The 20,627-nt window shown below is 37.6% G+C and overlaps 1 protein-coding gene across 2 annotated transcripts in view; it reads left to right on the forward strand.

The window, feature by feature from the left end:
- Positions 1 to 20,627, forward strand: part of BPHL (biphenyl hydrolase like) — a 55,383-nt gene that overhangs the window by 10,009 nt on the left and 24,747 nt on the right. For both annotated transcript variants that reach the window (XM_043962600.1, XM_043962593.1), the window contains exons 3-6: positions 3,488 to 3,654; positions 8,320 to 8,473; positions 11,126 to 11,257; positions 17,816 to 17,939. In XM_043962600.1, coding sequence (XP_043818535.1) covers positions 3,488 to 3,654; positions 8,320 to 8,473; positions 11,126 to 11,257; positions 17,816 to 17,939 — 577 coding nt within the window. The remainder of the gene's footprint in view (positions 1 to 3,487; positions 3,655 to 8,319; positions 8,474 to 11,125; positions 11,258 to 17,815; positions 17,940 to 20,627) is intronic.

A 20,627-nucleotide genomic window follows, 5' to 3' on the forward strand; every position in this document is an offset into this window, starting at 1 on the left:
ATTTTCCTCGTGCCGGAGCTTTCCCACAGCAAGTCTCCAGTAGGTGGCATCATTCTAATCATTACAAAATCTAAAATATTAGACTTTACCCTTTCCAGAAAAGGAATGGGATTAATGCATATTTCTTTTGTTAAAGATAATACGTCCAAACTAAAAACATTTTGTAAAGAATATCAAAAATTGTTTTTATACATGTAATTGGAAAAAATATAAAATTTTTCCAAACATAAAATTAAATTAAAAAAAGATAATACCTCAGGATAATATAACTTCACACGTTGTTTTTCATGGGAATGTTTTCTATTCAGAAGTTAGAATAGATTGAAGTATGTACTAAACCCATGATGGACCTTAAAACGGGTCAACAAATCTTGCTGCCTAGCATTTTTACCAGACTCCCTAGTATTTTGGGCACAAAGTTATCTGAAACTATAAAAGAAGACTTCATTCTTCTCCATCCCTCACGTTGGTTCACATTTTATGACTTGAACAAACTTGGCAGTAGTACCAGGCAGTACCACTTGGTGAACAGCCACCCCTGAGCTTGTCCTGCTCCCATTCTAGAATAATAGCTTGAGCTTGGCTATTGGTGAGACATTACTGTCCAGTGGGGCTGTTTTCCCAAATGACCTTGAAAGTATCCTGACCAATGAAGGGAACTCCCTCTTTGAGGATCCCTTTAAGACCATTATGGTCCTTGGAGGCTCTTATTTGACTCCTTAAGTTTAAGAACCAATCTCTCTATAGCAACATTGCTGAATTTTTCCCCTTGAAGTTGGAAGGGGTAAGGTGGAGTTTTCTGGCTTCTAAATTTTGGAACTTATTTCTAGATCCCAGCAAAATTTGCCAACAAATTAAAATTAAAATTTGCATTACAAATTATTTTTTAATCCTTTATCTCAGTATACCATTTTCCAAATTTTTTTAGAATAAACTAGCATACAAAGGGGGAGGGGAAGAACACATTTGGAAAAAATCACTTTTATGTAGTGCTTTAAGATTTGCTAAGCATTGTCCTCATAAAAGTCCTTTAAAGTAGATCCTACAAGTATATGTTATCCCTGTTTTATGGATGAAGAAAGTGAACTCGGAGGTTAAGTACCTTGTCTCATGATGAAAGATTCGGGCCCAGTTCTTCATGACCCTGAGTTTCTTCTCATTGTGTGGTTTGATTCTGGGCACTATGTTTTCAGAGGAGCTGTGACAAAAGAAGGTCAGGATGGACTCAACTTTGTCATGTGAAGACTAGCTGAAGGAACTGGGATATTTAGGTTGGAGAAGAGACATGTTCATTATCTTCAAGTGTTTAAAAGACTGTAACTTGGACTGAGGGTCAGGCTTGAACCTCTGTAGCTCTAGAAAGTAGACAAACCACTGGGGAGAAATGAGGGGAAACTAGAATTTGGTGCATATGAGGCAGAGCCTTCTGACAATTAGACTTTTTAGTATGGTGGGAAAAAGCTTTAGATTTGTAATCAGAAGATGGGTTCAGATCTTAACTCTCCAGGGGACAGGGGAAATAGCTCTGGCTCTGTAGCCAGAGAGCCTGTATTCATATCCACTCTAACACTATTCTAGTGCAAATTAATCACTTCATTTCTAAGCCTCAGTTTCCTCAGTTATAAAAGGAGGGATGTTGGATTAGGTGACTTTGGGGGGGGGCAGGGCAATGAGGGTTAAGTGACTTGCCCAGGGGCACACAGCTAGTAAATGTCAAGTGTCTGAGGTCAGATTTGAACTCAGGTCCTTCTGAATCCAGGGCTGGTGCTTTTCCACTGTGCCAACTAGCTACACCCCAGATTAGGTGGCTTCTAAGGTACCTTCCAGCTCTACGTCCTGTGAACAAAAGGAATAGACTACCTTTTGAGGTAGTAAGTCCCTTGTCACTGGAATATAGGATATATAGGGTATTCCTACATGGTGTAAAAGTATTAAATTAAGGGTTCTTCCAAACTAAAGTTCTGTGATTATTGCCAGCACTGACCATTTTTAAAGATTCGATTTCGTTGCTTTTGGTCAATGTACAGTATGAAGTTATAGTTTTATAGGACATTCCACAAAAGTAATCATCAGATCAACATGTGACCATATTGATTTTAAATAGTATTTTGAGCAGCTTTAACACCAGTTTTCAAAGCTTCCAATGTGAAAGAAAAAGACTACAAAGCTCCACAAATATTTGTGTCAGGTAGTAACTAACTTACCTTTCTTTTTGGAATTGATTTTCAGTAAATGCCAGTTAAAATTACCTTGAGAAATTTTTGGCATGGTTTCACATAGGACAATAACACATATGTAACATAATGAAATATAATTCTCAGAGTAAAAGATGTGGAATATCCCTAAGCTCAGAATGAAAAAAAAATAATAGAATATCCCATAGGACAGAATTAGATCATAGGTTCCACTGGCATAGGTTTGCTGAGGTAGCAGAGTCGGATAGTATCTGTCTTTGATTGTGGCATCAGGCATGGTCTAAAGATATATTATCTAAAATTAGGATAGATAAGATTAACAAGGTAGAATGAGATAGATCATGATACCTATGATAGCCAGCATCTTGGATAGGACATTTCGGTAGAATATCCAAATCCGAAGATTGGTGCCTGTTTATGGAATGGCCTGTGAAGGCTCACACAGAAATGAAATAGAGTTTTAATTCTCATTTGACATCAGTTTGAGTTCTTCCAGTCTGTACTTTTGCACAGATCTATGAAAAGAGTACGCAGGTATTAATTTATTAAGCATTGACGATTGGTGACAAAAGCTGAGTAAATAGGTTGGGAATGTTGAGTTCACCCTGCTGTAGTCTCAAGAATATCTAGGTGGAGTTCTGCCTATTAGCATATATGAATTTGCTTAGCTTTCTAATTTAAGAAGGTCTGAAAATGTTATCTGCTTTAGTTTCTTAGAGCTTTTCCTTTTTAATATTTTAGCCAATCGCTACCAGAAAAAAAAAGATGATGTAAGGCTAACCTAATTTGCATAGTAAAATTGTCCAAAATTTCAGAAAAGAGGCCCTTCTTGTTTTGAAGAAAACCTCTTATTTGTCAAATTTTTAATCATATAATTTTGCATATCATATTATTGAAGAGCCTCTATGTGGTAGCCATTTTTTAAATCTTTCAGGGCAAAATTATGTCAGTGTCATAACTCCAGGTCTGCTTTCATTCTGTTTCAATAATTCTAAACATAAGTCAATCGGGATTAGTGAGTATAAAGGGTCTTGAAAAGGCAAAAGAAGCCATTAAGGAACCAAGTCCCTGTGTCTGAAGAACTGCCTTGCCCAAAATAGCCATTGGAGGGAGCCCTAGACGGGACTGGAGAGGAAACAGAAAAGTCAGGGAAGGGCTGTTTATGACACTAAATTGCAACTAGATCCTTATTTTAAAGATGTTTCTGATCCTATCTTTTAAAGACTTAATGAAATGATGCCTTATATGTGATTAAAGTGTTAAATGGTGAGTAACAAAATGGCTATTTTTAGGAAGTGGAGAAAGTGATTTTGGACCCCAGCTCAAGAACTTGAATAAGCAGCTGTTCACAGTCGTAGCCTGGGATCCTCGGGGATATGGTCATTCCATCCCCCCAAATCGTGATTTCCCCGTGGACTTCTTTGAAAGGGATGCAAAAGATGCTGTTGATCTGATGAAGGTAATGGGGTTGGGGGAGGAGGGGTGAAAGACTTTTTCTTCATTTGACTCTGTCTTAAGAACAGCCAGCTGCCCATACTCAAAGCATGCAGGATAGGGAATTGTCACACTGGAAGATATGAGCAGGAAGACATATTCCACAACCTCTAGTGGTGGGCGGTTTAATCACAATTATTGTAATGACCTTACAGTAGGAACCTTTGGTCACAAGGTAAACCCATTTCCTCTAGTTCTGTCCTTTAAAGATAGAAAGTAGCGGGGCAGCTAGGTGGTGCAGTGAGTGGATAGAGAGCACCGGCCCTGGAGTCAGGAGGACCTGAGTTCAAGTTCAGCCTCAGACACAACACTTACTAGCTGTGTGATCCTGGGCAAGTCACTTAACCCCAATTGCCTCACCAAAAAAAAAAAAAATTGTCGTCTGGCTTCATATATTCAAAGATGCTATAAAATATCTATGTATTTTTCTGGGTCCCAGAACATTATTAAAAATATTTAAAGAATATAATAAACAGGAATGGTTGATATCTATCCCAAAAAAGAAACCCGCCTTTTAAATAAAATAAGCTTCATTCCAATAATTGGTATTACGGTGAAGCTTTCCTCAGCCCCAGTATGACCAAGTGTAAGATTTTTAGTTTTTAATGTTTTCCTCTTATTTGAATCCCTTACTCTGCTTATTTTAGAGCATTTTCCTTGTTTCTACACAAGGCCATCTGCAGTAGGTGCTCCTACTTCTTTCCTTGTACTCTCCTCTTAACTCTTTGCTGTCTGGTTTCTAACCTCATGTTTCAACAGAAACTGCTCATTCCACAATTAGTAATGATCTCTTAACTGATCCTTTATGACCTTGGGAAGTCACTGGTGCCTCACTGGACAGAGCTCGGGGCCTGAAAACAGGAAGGAAGACCTGAGTTCAGATCCAGCCTCAGACACTTTGTAACTGTGTGATACTGGACAACTCACTTAACTACTGATTGTCTCAATTTCTTCAACTGTAAAATGGGAATAGTATGATAATATTTGTAAAATGCATTGAGCATGGTGTCTGATGCCTTGTAAGTACTATAAAAATTAGTTATTCTTCCTTATTCCCTGAACTCTCTTCAGCCTTCAAAACTGTTGGTCACTCTTCTCGTTACTTCCTTCTCTCTAGTTTTTCATGACTGTTCTCTCCTCCTTCTCCTTCTACCTATCTGACCAGTCCCTTCTTTGTCTCCTTTGCTGCATCTTTATCTACACCATGCATGCTAACTTTAGGGACTCCCTGAGGGTCTATCTTGTGCCCTCTTCTCTCTCTCTCTCTCTCTCTCTCTCTCTCTCTGTGGGGCAGTGAGGGTTAAGTGACCTGCCCAGGGTCACACAGTTAGTCTAAGGCCAGATTTGAACTCAGGTCCTCCTGAATCCCGGGCTGGTGCTTTATCCACTGTGCCACCTAGCTGCCCCCTCTTCTCTCTTTATACTATTTCACATGGTCATCCCACCAGCTTCCACGGTTTCAATGACTATCTCTGTGCTGATCACTCACATCCACTTATCCAGCTCTATCCTTTTTCCTATCTAGTCTCATATCTATAATTGCCTTTTAGACATCTTGAAATGGATGTCCAGTAAACTTTTTTTTTTTTAGTGAGGCAATTGGGGTTAAGTGACTTGCCCAGGGTCACACAGCTAGTAAGTGTCAAGTGTCTGAGGCCAGATTTGAATTCAGGTACTCCTGAATCCAGGGCCGGTGCTTTATCCACTGCGCCACCTAGCTGCCCCCTCCTTATCTCCCACTCCTTATCTTCCCCTCCTCCCCAAGACCCCTGCTCTTCCTAACTTCCCTATTACAGTCAAGGGTCCTCCTAGTCTCCCAGGCTCAAAGCCTAGCTGTCATCTTTGAATCCTCACTCTTAGCCACCATATCCAGTCAGTGGTCAAGTCCTGTCGTTTTCACCTTCATAACACGTCTCATATGTGCCCTCTTTTTTCCTCTAACATTGCCATCACTCTGGTGCAGACCCTCATCCCCTCATGACTGGACTATTGGAATAGCCTGCTGGGTGGGCTCCCTTCCCCCCTCCAAGCCATCCTCCAGTCAGCTGTTAAATTGATCTTCCGAAAATGCAGATATGATCATATCATCCCCTTTTCCATTCAACTCCAACGATTCCCTTTTACCTCCAGGATCAAATATAAAATCCTCTGTTTGCCCTTCAAAGCCTTTTATAACCTGGCCCCTTCCTATCTTTCCAGGCTAATTCCCTTCCCAGTACTCTCTGTTCAAGTTAACCTTGGTCTCCTTGCTATTACTGGTTTAGGACATTCCATCTCTTAACTCAGTGTTTTTCACTAGCTGTTCCCCATTCCTTTAACACTCTCCCTCCTGAAATCTCTCAGGAAAAGTTCTACCTTCTACCAAAAACCTTTCTCAGTCCTCCTAAATCTTAGTGATTAAGAATATGCCCAATTTATCTTGTATATGTCTAGTTGGGTCTTCCCCATTAGTTTGTGAACTCCTTGAGAGTCGGGAGGGTATTTTGCCTTTCTTTGTATCACAATTACTTAGTGTCAGTGCCTGACACTAAGTAGTAGATGTTTAGTAAAAGCAAGTGGATGGTTTTACTTGCTGAGCAGTCACTTTACCTGTTGATAGGGAATCAGTTTGTTATTTTTTCTGTGCCCCAAGTAAGTTCCCTATAGTATTGCCATTCTTTCCTATTTATGTAGGAGGAAAAATGTAGAAATAAATACTGATGACATTTACATAACACTTGTTCTACAAGCCTTTTCTATACATTATTGCATATGAGCCTTACCACAATTCTCAGAGGTAGATTCTCCAGGTGAACTTGGAAAAGTCCTAAGTGACTTGTTCACAGTGAACAGTTAATAAGGATCTGACGTGGGTTTTGGGTCCAGGTCTTTCCTGACTCCCAAAGTCCATCACCCCCCCCAATATTTCAGTTGATTGAAGCACAAGGTAGGTGTACCCACTGATTTCATTTAAAGGGCAACTTCCCTATTCAGTTTACAGATGTTAACCTATTTTTAGTAACTTCTGTTTTGATCTAAATTCCTCTTCTCTTTGGGCAGTAAGTGGTATGTGGTGATTGAACCATTTTCTTTTGCCCTTATAATTATAGTCTGCCCTCCAGAGACCCAGCTTGCTCGTTTTTCTACTTCTCCCTAGATAAGGAAAGATTTCTTGTAAAACATTGAACCTCGTAATGATTAGGTAATATCCCCCGGGCAGTTTTTTTTTGTAAACAGGCATCTAGGTCCAGACCCAAAGTAGTGTTAATATGTATCCTTTTACTGGGGCAAATTGAAACTTCCCAAAGCTTGCTCTTTACCAGTAGGAGCTACTCATAAACCTGACATTGTAAGATATCAAACTCCTTGTCCAAAGAAAATTTGACTCAATAAAAATTCTTGTTTGTTTTTCCCTCCTTTCCCTCCCGCCTCACATTTGATATTAAGGCTATTTCCAATAACCTTACTACATAAATCAAAAGAAATTAGTTTCCTGTAGAGCTACTTTTTATGACCTTACCATGTCCCCTAACCTTTGACTTTTACATATAGCCTTAGTATCTAGGGGAGAGTTTAGCCTTTTGCTTTGTAATATCATAAAAAGAGTCTGAAGAGAATGATTTTGCAGTATATAAAGTTGCCTGTTAAATCAGAGTTAAAACAGATTAGAATTTCACTTATACAAATATACATTACTTACATTATTACATGGGGTTCTAGGACTATTTGAATTTAATGGGTTTTTTTGGGGGGTGGGCAATGAGGGGTTAAGTGACTTGCTGTGGGTAAGTGTCAAGTGTCTGAGGTCAGATTTGAACACAGGTCCTCCTCAGTCCAGGACTGGTTCTTTATGCACTGTGCCACCTAGCTGTCCTCTGAATTTAAGTTTTTAAAAAGAGCAAACAGTGTTCATATAGATATTATATAGAATGAATTTTTCAGCTACAGAAATAGCCTATGTTAGATATGTGGAATGTAATTTTGATGAAAATAGACTAACCCAGGATAATCCCTCAAAAACAACCAATCAGAAGTACAAACTAAGGTCATTCAAGAATCCTGGAACTCAAGGAAACTAGAATTTGTCCCAGAAATTCCTCAGAAAGGAATGACTGGAATGTAGCTGATTGTAAAGAAAGCTATAATCTACTCAGTTGTATCAAGTCCAAGTTAATGTTGAACAAACGCTATTTTGATTGATGCTTAAAACCGCTTCTTCTACTTAGATAATCTTTTCTTGGGATTTAATTCTATGTAATGTTCCTCTTTCAAGAAAGTAACTGGTAGCTCCTACATTGTACACATATGGGCCTAATTTTCAAACTTTGTAATTCACTAAAACCCCAAAATACCATCTTACTCTACCTCACAAAGATTTGTGTTTGTATGAGCAAGGATTTAAATTGCTTTTTTGTCTGAGAACTATTTCAGTAAACTCCAAATTCCTTCTTTAGGTAAGGTGGACAATTTTTCAACTAAGCCCTTCTCTTTCCTTTTAAAAATTCTTTTTGCTCTAAGCACAGGATTATTTATGACATAGCCAAGCACTTAAATACACTAAAGTAACTGGAAATTAGTAGATTTTTATTCTTCGCTGATACCACAGAAAGACCAATAACTTGTACTGTGCATTTTGTTTTACCAACCACAGACACTGAAATTTAAAACAGTTTCTTTGCTGGGATGGAGTGATGGTGGGATAACTGCACTCATTGCAGCTGCAAAGTACCCATCTTATATCAACAAGTTGGTAATTTGGGGAGCAAATGCCTATGTTACTGATGAGGATGAAATGATTTATCATGGTAGGTTTTGTAAAGAAAAAAATTATATAACAATTGAAGCTATTCTTCTCCCCTTTCCATTTCATTTTCACATATAGGAATTAATCATTTAATACCTATCCATATAGTTCTCTAGTTTTAAAGTAGAAATAATAGCTAAAAGGTAGTTTAACTAGGTTAGAGTTTGAAATTTTTCCCTTTTTTATTTTGAAGGCAGGAAGATCTGGATTCAAGCTCTACCTCTAACACATAGAAGTTGTGTATGGGTCACTTAACCTCTTGATGTTCCATTAAACTATATGCTCTCTTCAACTATAAATTACAAATTACAAATGAGTTACTGAGGATACCTTAAGAAGTCACCCAGGATCATCTCCTGGTTTTATCAGTCAAGAAACAATACGTAAAAAGGTTAAGTGATTTTCCTAAATTCATACAAAGGCTAAAAGCAGAGCCAGGATGCTAGAATTCAAACTCAGGTAATTTCACTCCAAATCCAAAGGAAAGGGCTTCGAGATCCTTAAATGAAAAGCAACCATCAAAATCAACAGCATTATACAAATAAATTAACTAGATGTTTGTGATAGCATAAATTCTAAAAACCAGTGACTCAATTATTAATTAAAAGATTTCCTAATTTATTCATCCATTTAACAGTATTTATTAAGTACCCAGGAGTCAGAAGATAGAGGTTCAAATCTTGGCTCTGCCACTTACTACTAGCAAGCTTATAAAGTCACTTAACCTTTCTGAAACTCAATTTCTCCATCCAAAAAAAAAAATTGAATAAGATGATGTTCAGAGTTCCTTTCAGCTCTAAATCAGTCATTCTAAGTGCAAATCACTGTGCTAGGCATTGACGATTTAATTTTGAATTATCTTCTAGTCCTTTTTTTCTGAAATAAAATTTCAAATTGCACTTTTGGACAAAATGACTTAAGATGTGTTTAGATATGTACATTAAATTCTATTTAAGTATTTATTGAATACCTACTATATGATTAACACTGTGCTGTGTATTTACACATTTTTGTCAGAGTGACATGGAGAATCCATATAGACATTGTCCACTATCAGATGGTAGAGATGAATTACTTTTTCAAACCTTTGTGTTAACAGTATTCAGTGTATTCTGGCTCTTCAGTATCTTAATTCTTGCTTAAATTTGGTGTCATAGCTTTTTGTGAAGACCAAAAGAAGCAACCAAATTTGCTTTCTTTTTTTTTTAAATGTAACTCAATTATGAATTTAGCCTACTTATGTTACACACTCTCTTGTGAACAGTTGTAGTGCTTTATACCCATAGTATTTCTTTGGCAGTAAGAAGTATAATTTTTCTGGTATATAATGAAGTGAGTAGAACCAAGAAAAAGTTGTGCACAGAGACAGCAATATTGTTTGATGAAGAACTGTGAAAGACTTAACTATTCTCAGCAATACAATGATACAAGACAATCCCAAAGGACTAATGATGAAGCATACTATCCACCCCCCAAGAAAGAACTGATATCGATTTGAACACAGTCTGAAGCATGCTATTTTTCACTTTCTTTCCTTTCTTTCCTTTATTCAATTTTTCTTATACAAAATGACTAATGTGGTAATGTTCTACATAATTGTACATGTATAGCCCACATCTGATTACTTACTGCCTCAGGGAGTGGGGAGGGAAGGAAGGGAAGGAGAAATCAAATTTGGAACTTAAAATTATAAATAAAAATGTTTATTATATTTTTAAAAGTATAGTTTTTATCCTTTTTTCTGTATAGATTTTATATAAAAATAACCAGGTCTTTAAACCAACCCTTTTTTTTAATTGAATTAAAACTTTATTTCAGAATTGAGATTAAATGTTATCATTTCAGAAACTATAAATATTACATCTTTTTCTCCTATATATTTTGTTTTATTCTTGTAAAATCCTTATTCTGAGAAAGGGTTCTAGGCTTCACCACACTATTGATGGGGCTCATTACCCCAAAATAGTCAAGAACCCTGCCTCCTAGGCCATTGCAGACAACCCTTGCCAGCACAAGAATCCCTGCAACAACCCATCTCCCCAACGAGTACTTCTCCAGTTTCTATTTGAAGACATCCAGTAATGGGCAACCTGCCACTACTGAGGCCACTCACTCCACCTTTGTTTTAAAATTTTTTAGGGTTTAAAAAAGATTTTATATCCCCCCTCCCCCAATTACTTGGGGGTTTTGTTTTGCTTTGCTTTGTTTTGGGGTTTTTTGTTTTGTTTTGTGCAGGGCAATGAGGGTTAACTGACTTGCCCAGGTTCACACAACTAGTAAGTGTCAAGTGTCTGAGGCCAGATTTCAACTCAGGTCCTCCTGAATCCAGGGCTGGTGCTTTATCCACTGTGCCACCTAGCTACCCCGCCCCAATTACTTGTTAAAAGAAATTAAAAAAAAATTTTTTTTAAGTTTTGCATTCCAAATTCTACCTTCCCTGAGACAGTATGCAATCACCTGTAGTATACCCAGTCTTTAAAAAAAATATCCCTTTTACTCAATTGAGGATACTTAAAAGACAATTTTCCTGTGTGGTATATTCAGATATATAAAACGAACTATAAATCTATCCCAAAGACCCAAAGGTTTTAGGTTAATGCTTCTTACTGCAAGATATATATTACAATTTTGTTGTTTGTTGGGTTTTTTCCAGGCATCCGAGATGTTTCAAAGTGGAGTGAGAGAACAAGAAAACCTCTGGAAGCACTGTATGGACGTGAATACTTAGCCAAAACCTGTGAGAAATGGGTGGATGGAATATTGCAGTTTAAAGACCTACCAGATGGTAAGTTACATGAAATGCCTGGTAGAAAAAAATGACAAAATAGAAAAGGTGTCATTACCATGAATTAAATATCCCATTAAACCCTTGGAAGTAGGAGATGAAAAGGTGCCATTATTATCTAATAATAATTTGTAGGAGTCTTTTTAAAACAAAATTTCATGAAGTTTTGTGAATGTTTTGATTTAGAAAAAAAATTTAACTGGAAAGAGGATAATAAATTTTAAAATGGGGAAAAAAAACATAATTTCAGTGCTATTCCAAAATGGTTTTTCCCATAAGTTACAAGTCACAAATGTGCTAACTTTACATTTTCCAAGGCCCCAAAGTGTGTAGCTTAATGTCCCATAAAATGTATTTTACTTAGATTTTTTTCCCCTTCTTTTGATATCACTTCTTTCATTTAGTGGCAAAATAATTTCCTTGACAGTTTTTAATATGCCTTTGTTCCAATTTCAGAACTCATAATCTTAGAAACAAATCAACAGTATGAAGTAATAAGCACAATAGGGCATGAACACAAGAATTGTTTGCTGCTTTATAAAATGTCCATTTATGTAGAATTGAGATTAGACCTTTTATTGTTTTCACTGTTCCTGGTTATCCAATGAAGGTAAATAACACCTCAGCCTAACAGAAACTCTGGCAGAATTACAGTTGAAAAAAAAAAATTAGTCACATGAGTTTGGTATAAATTCAATTTAATTGCATAAGTGATTACAAAATGCCTGCTATGTATCTGGCAGAGTTCTATGCCATGTACTGAGCATACAAAGACAGAAATGAAACAGCCTCTGTTCTAAAGGAATGTACATTAATTGGAGGTAACATTTACTATGGGGTAATTGTAATACATGGTAGTTTGAGGAGGGAAAGAGTATTAACAATGAGCAGTAACAGACAAGGCTTCATGAGGGAGTGGCCCCTGAGCTGAGCCTTGAGAAAAAGAAAATTTCTGAAGATAGGAATGAGGAAGGCAGCACATTCCAGGCTGACGGAGAGCTTATAGATGCGTGAAATTTGGGAGATAAAATGTCAAGATTGGAATACAAGTAATTGGCCGGTTTGGCTGGACTTAGTATATAAGAAGAGGAATAATATAGAGGGCAGAAGCTGGACTTTTCAGCCCACTGAATCCTGTATCTGCTGCTCTGCCTGGGTACATGGAACAAAATGCCCCTCCTGGAATAAGCTCATCACCTCTAAACTCACCACCATGCTGCTAACTCAAGCCTTGATAACACCTTCTTCAGCCTGTTTGGCGAGTTGGGAGGGTAGGGTACCAAACTCTTCCCAGTGCCTTCCTTCATTGAAGGCAGAAACTAGACTTTTCTACTCATTCCACTTTGAATCTGCTGATCTGTCATCAACATGATATCCTTAGGTTCTCCTTGACCTCTCCTTTTTTCTTTTATGTGTACTCCCCCCCCAAGATTGTAAGCTCATTGAGGGCAGGGACTTTCTCTCATGTATTATATGCCTAGTGCTCAGCACAGAACCTAGCAAATAGTAGGCACTTAACAAATATTGATTGGATTGGATTGGATTGGAAATAAGATTAGAGGTGAATTGTAGAAAGATTAAATACAAGGCTAAAGAGTACGCGTTTTATCCTAGAGGTAATAGGGAGCATCCATTAAAAGATTTTGTGCAGAGAAGTGACTTGATCATCTGACCTGTATTTCAGGAAGATTATTTTCACAACTGTTTGGAGAGTGGTTTTGAGAAGAGAGAGACTAAAGGCATTAAGAACAATTTGGAGACTGTTGGGGTAGGACAGGTGAGAAAGGATGAAATCCTGAAATAGGATAGTAGCCATGAGTGGGGAAAAAAGGGACAGATAGAAGAAATGGAGAAATAAAGTTGATATGTCAAAGAGGTATGAAGCTGGGTGACTAGGAAAGGTAGTCCCCCCCTCCATTTTAAGAAAAGGTCCATGTCATCTTCAACTCACCAACTAATTCTTCTCTATTGGTGAGAATCTGAGCTAGAAGAGAATTTCTCTCTTGTGCGTTCTACCTCCTGAAGGATAGAATTATCATTAAGGCATACCTCTCTGCCAGCATCGTGATCTTTTACCTGTACCTCTCATCTTTCCCCTACTAGCCTGGGCGTTTTATAGTATATGCCTGTAACACTATAAATTCTGTTTTTACCCCTGATTGTCACAAAAAAATGCTATCCTATATGTTTCACCCCCACCCTCTGGATTTCCTCAAGTGAGAATTACTTCCAAATATTAAATGCTACTCTGTACCTCATCTTCCTTTTAATAAGATATGCCTTAAAGAACCATTTTCTAATTTTTGTTCTCATTATTCAACCTTGCTAATGAGGTCGTATTTGCTCTCTTATATTAGAAGTTTTAGTTCACCTTGGTCGTTACTTACAGTTTATACATTTGTATGTAGAATTCTGAGCCATTGATTTTGTTGATAGCTCTTTCGGTGTGAATTTCTCCTATTCTTTCTACATTGCAGCTACTTTGTATCATATCTAGCTTGGTAGATATACATAGGCAGTTTTCTCTCTCTCCCTTCATTTTCATCTAAAGTCTTTTATTATATCTGCAAGAAGCTAGGCAAATACATTTTACTAATCCTTGCTCAATACACTCCATTTCTGGCCAAGAACTCTATCATATTTTAAGCTATAGTCCAGAAATCTAAAACCTGGATTTGGATACTGTCTTCTTGCTAACTGTTCTCTTGCCACTTGGGTTGTTACCCAGAACTAAACATAACAGTGCAGATATTGTCTGAGTGGACTGAGCAGAGTGGATGGTCACCTCCCTAATCTTGGAACATCATGCTTCTCTTAATGAATCCCAAGATTTATGATTATTTGTTTGTCTGTCATATCATACTATTAATTCACTAAACTTTTGGTCCAAAACAACCTCAGATCTTTTTCATACTGACTATTCTCTAATTATACCTCCCTGTCTTGTACTCAGGGTAATGCACATTATTTTAAGAAGTATTTCATACTAACTGTTTAGGGAACAGGGGGAGAATTTGCCTTGTGTGGCCCCTGATTTAACATCGTCAGCAGCACCATGTTGCTCATTCTTCTAAGGGAAATTGAATTTAGCCCTGAGTTCAAGTTGTTCTGAGAGACACACAGAGAGAAAGGTTTTTTGTAAAACTTAACTGTAACTAGCTGTGTGACCCTGGGCAAGTCACTTAACCCCCATTGCCCCTCGCAAAAAAACAAAAACAAAAAAACAAACAAAAAAAAACCCTTAACTATAACTTCATAGCTCCAGGAGGGATATTTAACCTCTCGTGCTGGGATTGCCAAGTCCTAGGATATTCTATGAAATACAAAATCTTTAAGGCCCATCCCAGTATATGTTCTGACCTCAAGTAATAATGTGCCCACAGATGACAGTAAAGAAATAATTTAGAAAAAAAGTATTAGGCTTAGAGAATACTAGCAGCAGTGGTAGATGGCAAAATAGAACACAGTTGGGGTTTTTTCAGTTTTAAACATATGGAAGGAAGGTAGTCAGAGGGGAGGAGAAAGAAGACCTTGTGTTACCAGCAAATAGTCTACTGCTGCTCAGACCCTTTCTCCAATTACATTAACTACAGAACTATCTCTCTGTCATGGAAGATGCTGCTGGGTGCCCCAGGCAGAGCCTGATTGTTTTTCTACCATATTAAATAATCTCTCTGCTTCCCATTCTCCACAGCAACAACCACATCATCTTTGGACCATATTCCTCTACATTCTCTCAGATCTTGTACTTTCTCATCTCAAACCCCCCATAGCTATAATCTTGAACTCCTTTCTCCCAGGGAACGATCCAGTTACTCCACAAAAGCTTGCAGAGGGCTGACTTTCTCTCTCTTTCTCTTTCTCTCTCTCTCTCTCTCTCTCTCTCTCTCTCTCTCTCTCTCTCTCTCTCTCTCTCTTTCTCTTTCTCTCACTAGCTATGTGACCTTGAGCAAGTCACTTAACCCTATTTGCTTCTGTTCTTCATGTACAAAATGAGGTGGAGAAGGAAATAGCAAACCACTCTTTGGCAAGAAAACTCTAAAATTGGTGTCATAAAGAGTTGGACATGACTGAAATGACTCAACAACAACAAAACATACATGTTTATGCATATATATGCACATTTGTGTTGTGTATGTGTGTATACACACAAATATACATATATATGTATGTTTAATAGTAGGATCATTGATTCATCACTGGAAGATACTTTAGAGGTCACCTAGTACAACCCTCTCATTTTACAAATAAGGAAATTAAAATCAAGAGAGGTTAAGTGATTTGCCTAAGATCCCACAGGTAGTAAGAGGAAAAGCCTAGATTTAAACCCAGAACCTCTGACTCCCGAATCAGTGAGTGCTCTTCTTGAGTATACATTGTTTTCATTGGTAGACAACATGTACTTATGGTAGGAGAAAACACTGGATATGGAGTCAAAGACCTGGTTATTACCTGTCCTGAACTGAGATAATAATATGTGCACTGCCTTCTTCATAGTATTGTGTAAACAAAATTGTAAAGTGCTATATAAATATGAATTGTTGTTACTATTCCTCCACAAAAATACTATTATAATGACTCATCAAAACATGAAGGTGGCTCTTGGTTGTAGGAAGCTTTACATCTCTATGATTTGATTTTTTGTTTTTTGTTTTTTGTTTTTTGTTTTTTAGTGAGGCAATTGGGGTTAAGTGACTTTGCCCAGGGTCACATAGCTAGTAAGTGCCAAGTGTCTGAAACCGGATTTGAACTCAGGTCCTCCTGAATCCAGGGCCGGTGTTCTATCCACTGTGCCACCTAGCTGCCCCCTCTATGAATTTTTAATGACTATCAGTTCTGTGAGGCCCCCTTCTGCCTTGATGGCAGTGATAGAAAGGGGAACAGAAGGTGGTAAGGATCACAATTTTGAGAACAACTAAAACATTACTTTAGCCTTTAATTTTACCTTAGTAGGAGATACATATCTAACAATTGAGTTGATACACTATTGAAAGAACTGAACTATGTCCGTATTAGCATTCTCACCATATAAATGAAGCAACATAAAGAGCTTAGAGCTAAATGGGAGGACACTGCAGGTCTGTCATGTGAATTGGCATGGTTTCTAATTCATTGATGTTCTATGTCTGCACATGAAGTTGCTCTGTGTTATATATAGTTCGGTCTGTGCCAAATCTGTTGTTTTATTCTATTGATTCAGGTTTTCTGTTATGCTCTTTATATCAGCCATTTCCCCCCATTATTTCCTCCCCCATTTTTTAGCATCTTTTAATTCTAACTTGACTTTTGTGACTTTTTTCTCTCTCTACAAGCTTGCTCTTTCTTTAGACCTGTGATTTTTCTCATCTATATTCTTGCCTAATATTATCCATTTGAACATATCTTCTCTAGCTCCTTACCTACATTGCTTCTAGTACTTTGGTTGTTCTGTGGTATTTTGACATTTTTGTTTTGTTTGTGTTTTTCTTGACTGCTCATTTTCTGTTATTGTTGGTTTTGTGTGTGTGTGTGCGTGTGTAAAATTGTGTGTGTGTGTGTGTGAGTTTCTTTTCCTTCCCTTTTGTATTTCTCTATCTTTTGTGGGGTTTGTGACCTTTCATTCTGCTATCTTGACTAAAAAGTCAGTGACTTTTTTCTTTCTTCTTGATCTCTCTGCAGCAAATGACACCTTTTCATTTGGCATCTGTGACATACCATACTCATGGTTTACCTCACAGCTTTCTGACCACTGCTACTCTTGATTTTTCTGCTTCCCTATCATCTTCCAACCCCTCCATCCTATAATTAGATGAATTATATTATGTTTATAACATTGTCATAGAAAAGGATAGAGAATGACCCCCAAAGCTCATTAGGTGATTACAACAAGGATTTGGATTGAGTGGTAAAAGTGGATGGTGCCCAAATAAAAATCTTGACGTGGAAGGTCATAGAGTCATGGGGAACTAACCTTTTTCTGTGAAACACAACCAAGGATACAAAAGTTTCCTTTCCCCAGTCACCTTGCAACCAAAACACGCTACAACCCTAACTAATCTATCCGTCACCAGTAGTAACAATGAGGAGAATATACTTTGCTCAGTCAGGAACTGTAAAAGTAAATCAGAGAGAATATCTTGTTCTCAGGAAGATCAACACTCAATTTATCTACTTTTATCATTACATAATTATGTGGTATATTTTTGGAGTCATCTTTGGCTATCTATTTACTTGGTTTGTTTGTTTTGCTATTTGTGAAATAGAAAATTCAGTCTTTAATTTGAAAAACAAAACTGAATCTTTCTGTAAAGGAAGACCTTAATAATTGAGCTATGACAACAGTACTAAAGCTAAGGTATAAAGGTTTGGTACTCAGTTAAGCAATTTTTAAAGCACTAACTGCATGAGACCCAGGGATTGAAGAGATAAAATGTTTAGCCAAGTTGTGAGCATTGCAGCTGTTCCCTTAACCAGAGACCAAAAAATGTGCTCCCAAATCAATCTCCTGAAATAACTAGCATCTAAATAATTGGTATTGGTTATAGTTAGAGCATAATTTTCATTTCGTTTGTTTTTCAGGTAACATTTGTCGACATTTGTTGCCCCTTATAAAATGTCCTACTTTAATAATACATGGCGAGAAAGATCCTTTGGTTCCACGTTTTCATGCAGATTTTATCCATAAGCATGTTAAAGGTTCACGGTAAGTCATTGTTCATGACTTTAATACTCCATTGCTAAATGTATAAGAAGAAAAGTTGAAGAAACCATGATGAGGAAAAAGCACAGTGAAAACAATTAGTATTGCCAGCTCTGCTCTCTTTACATTTTTACCATGTATCAGCCAATAGCATTATTTAGTGGGCTCTGGTAATATGGTGACCAAAAAAAAAAATGTCTTCTTCTTTGTGAGTCTTGGTCTCAGAGTCTGGAAGACTGCATTCAAGTACCACCTCTGAAAAAATATTGGTCAACCTTAGGGAAAAATATGTGACCTTGGGGAAGTCTTTTAACTTTTCAGTGGCCCAAAGTAACTCTTTCTAAGTCCACAAGTTACAGAGCAGGAACTGACCTACATTGGTTAAGGGACTTTCCTGGTTGGGAGTCCCTACACCAATGAGCTCATGCAGGTCCAAGCCAAAACAAATAAAAACAACAGCAACAGATAGGATCTAACTGGCCTTCAAAGTGAGAACTAATTGGAAGAGAATGTCATTCCTTTGGAGGCCTAACCTATGATATGCATGGACAACAGCCACAATCTTTTGCTGACTAACGTCATCTTCTTCATGGTATCAGCTCTATGTTGACTTCAATAATTGTCCATTATCTGCAGTAACTAGCAATGCATGTTTAAAAGGTATTGGGGGAAAAATACATATGGACATTGAAAGCTAATTTGTCTAAGAAATAAAAACTTTTAAGTAAGAAAAAAATGCTTGTCATGTATTTTATTTCTACAGTAAAATTCCACTACTGTAAACCTCTCTTTAACATTTTCTCCCTTTTTAATAGCATATTAAAATATCCTTTCTTACTGACAACTAGGTGTTCTTGAGCTTCAAAATTACATGTCTTGGTACTTTTAACTCCCACAATAAATTCAATGTAGTCTCTTAAATTTCTAGGTTCAATAGGAATCAACTTGCAAAATAAATCTAATGTAGCAATTCTGTTCTTGACTGTTTAATTCCTACCAGTAGAATAAAGTGGTATACTGTGCTCAAAATTCAGATGTTAATTTTTTTAAATAAGAGGTTATTTTTAGAAGATAATACTCAGACTGAAATATCCTATAAGATAACCTATGAACATATACCATTAAAAGTCAAGAGTTGTCTTGCCTTTTTTTAAAATATTTTTTAATGTGTTGGCCACCCACTCCCATAATTATGCCTTCTATATCATATCGCAGAACATAACATTCACTCAATAAGCATTTATTAAGTGCCTACTATATGCCAGGCACTGTGTTAAGCAATAGGGATACAAAGAAGTGGGGGGGGAAGTCCTTCCTCTCAAGGAGTTTACAGTCTAATGGGAAAGACAGCATCTAAACAGGATATATACAGGATAACTTGGTGGTTGTCTTGGCATGGCTAGGTGGCACAGTAGATAAAGTGCCAGGCCTGGAATCAGGAAGACATCTTCCAGAGTTCAAATCTGGCCATAAACACTAGCTGTGTAACCCCGGGCAAGTCACTTCACCCTGTTTGCCTCAATTTCCTCATCCATAAAATGAGCTGGAAAAGGAAATGGCGAATCACCCCAGTATCTTTGCCAAGAAAACCCCATATGGAGCTGCAAACATTCAGACACGATTGAAAAACAACTAAACAACAATAGTCTCAGAGGGCAAGCACTAAGACTAAGGACAGAGAATAGCTTCTGGAGAAGGTGAGACTTTAGCTGAGACTTGAGGGAAACTAGAAGAAAGAGATGAGGAGAGAGAGCATTCCAAGCATGGAAGACAGCCACTAAAAATGTTTAGAGATGGGAGATGGAGCATCCATGTGAGAAGAACCAGTGTCACTGGTACACAAAGCATGCTTTGTGATAGGAAGGAGGAGAATAAGGTATAAGGAAGACTGGAAAGGCAGGAAGGGGCCAGGTTATGAAGGGCATTAAAACCTAAATGAGATTTTGCATTTGATCCTGGAGGAAATAGGGAGCCACTATAATTGATCGAATGTGGGGAGGGGAAGAGGTGATATGGTTAGACTTGCATTTTAGGAAAATGGGGCCAGATAAAAGGCATATTCAGAAGTCAGTTTCACCCACCAAGATGGAAGCATGGGTGTCAAGTACCTGAAGCATAGCAAGGTTCCAGTGTATTTATTAAAATTTCATGGGCAGGGGGCAGCTAAGTGGCGCAGTGGATAAAGCGTCGGTCGGCCCTGGATTCCAGAGTACCTGAGTTCAAATCCGGGCTCAGACACTTGACGCTTACTAGCTGTGTGACCCTGGGCAAATCACTTAGTCCCCATTGCCCCGCAAAAAAACAACAAAAAAAAACAACAAAACTTCATGGGCAGCTAGGTGGCACAGTGGATAAAGAACCAACCCTGGATTCAGGAGGACCTGAGTTCAAATCCGACCTCAGACACTTGACACTTACTAACTATGTGACCTTGGGCAAGTCACTTAACCCTCATTTCCCCACCAAAAATAAATAAATGAATGAATAAATCAATAAATATCTAGATAGATGGATGGATGGATGGATAGATGGATGGATAAAACTTCATTCACCAGTCTATTCACAGTCACAATTTGAAATGTGGTATAATAAAGTAGACTAGGAATCATAAAGTATAGATTCTGGTCCTATCGCTTCCATTTACTGGCCTTTTGATCTCAGGCAAATCTTAAGTGAACAGAGCCTCAGTTT

This window comes from Dromiciops gliroides, chromosome 1 (assembly GCF_019393635.1).
Source record: "Dromiciops gliroides isolate mDroGli1 chromosome 1, mDroGli1.pri, whole genome shotgun sequence".
In the NCBI taxonomy this organism is placed as follows: Eukaryota; Metazoa; Chordata; class Mammalia; order Microbiotheria; family Microbiotheriidae; genus Dromiciops; species Dromiciops gliroides.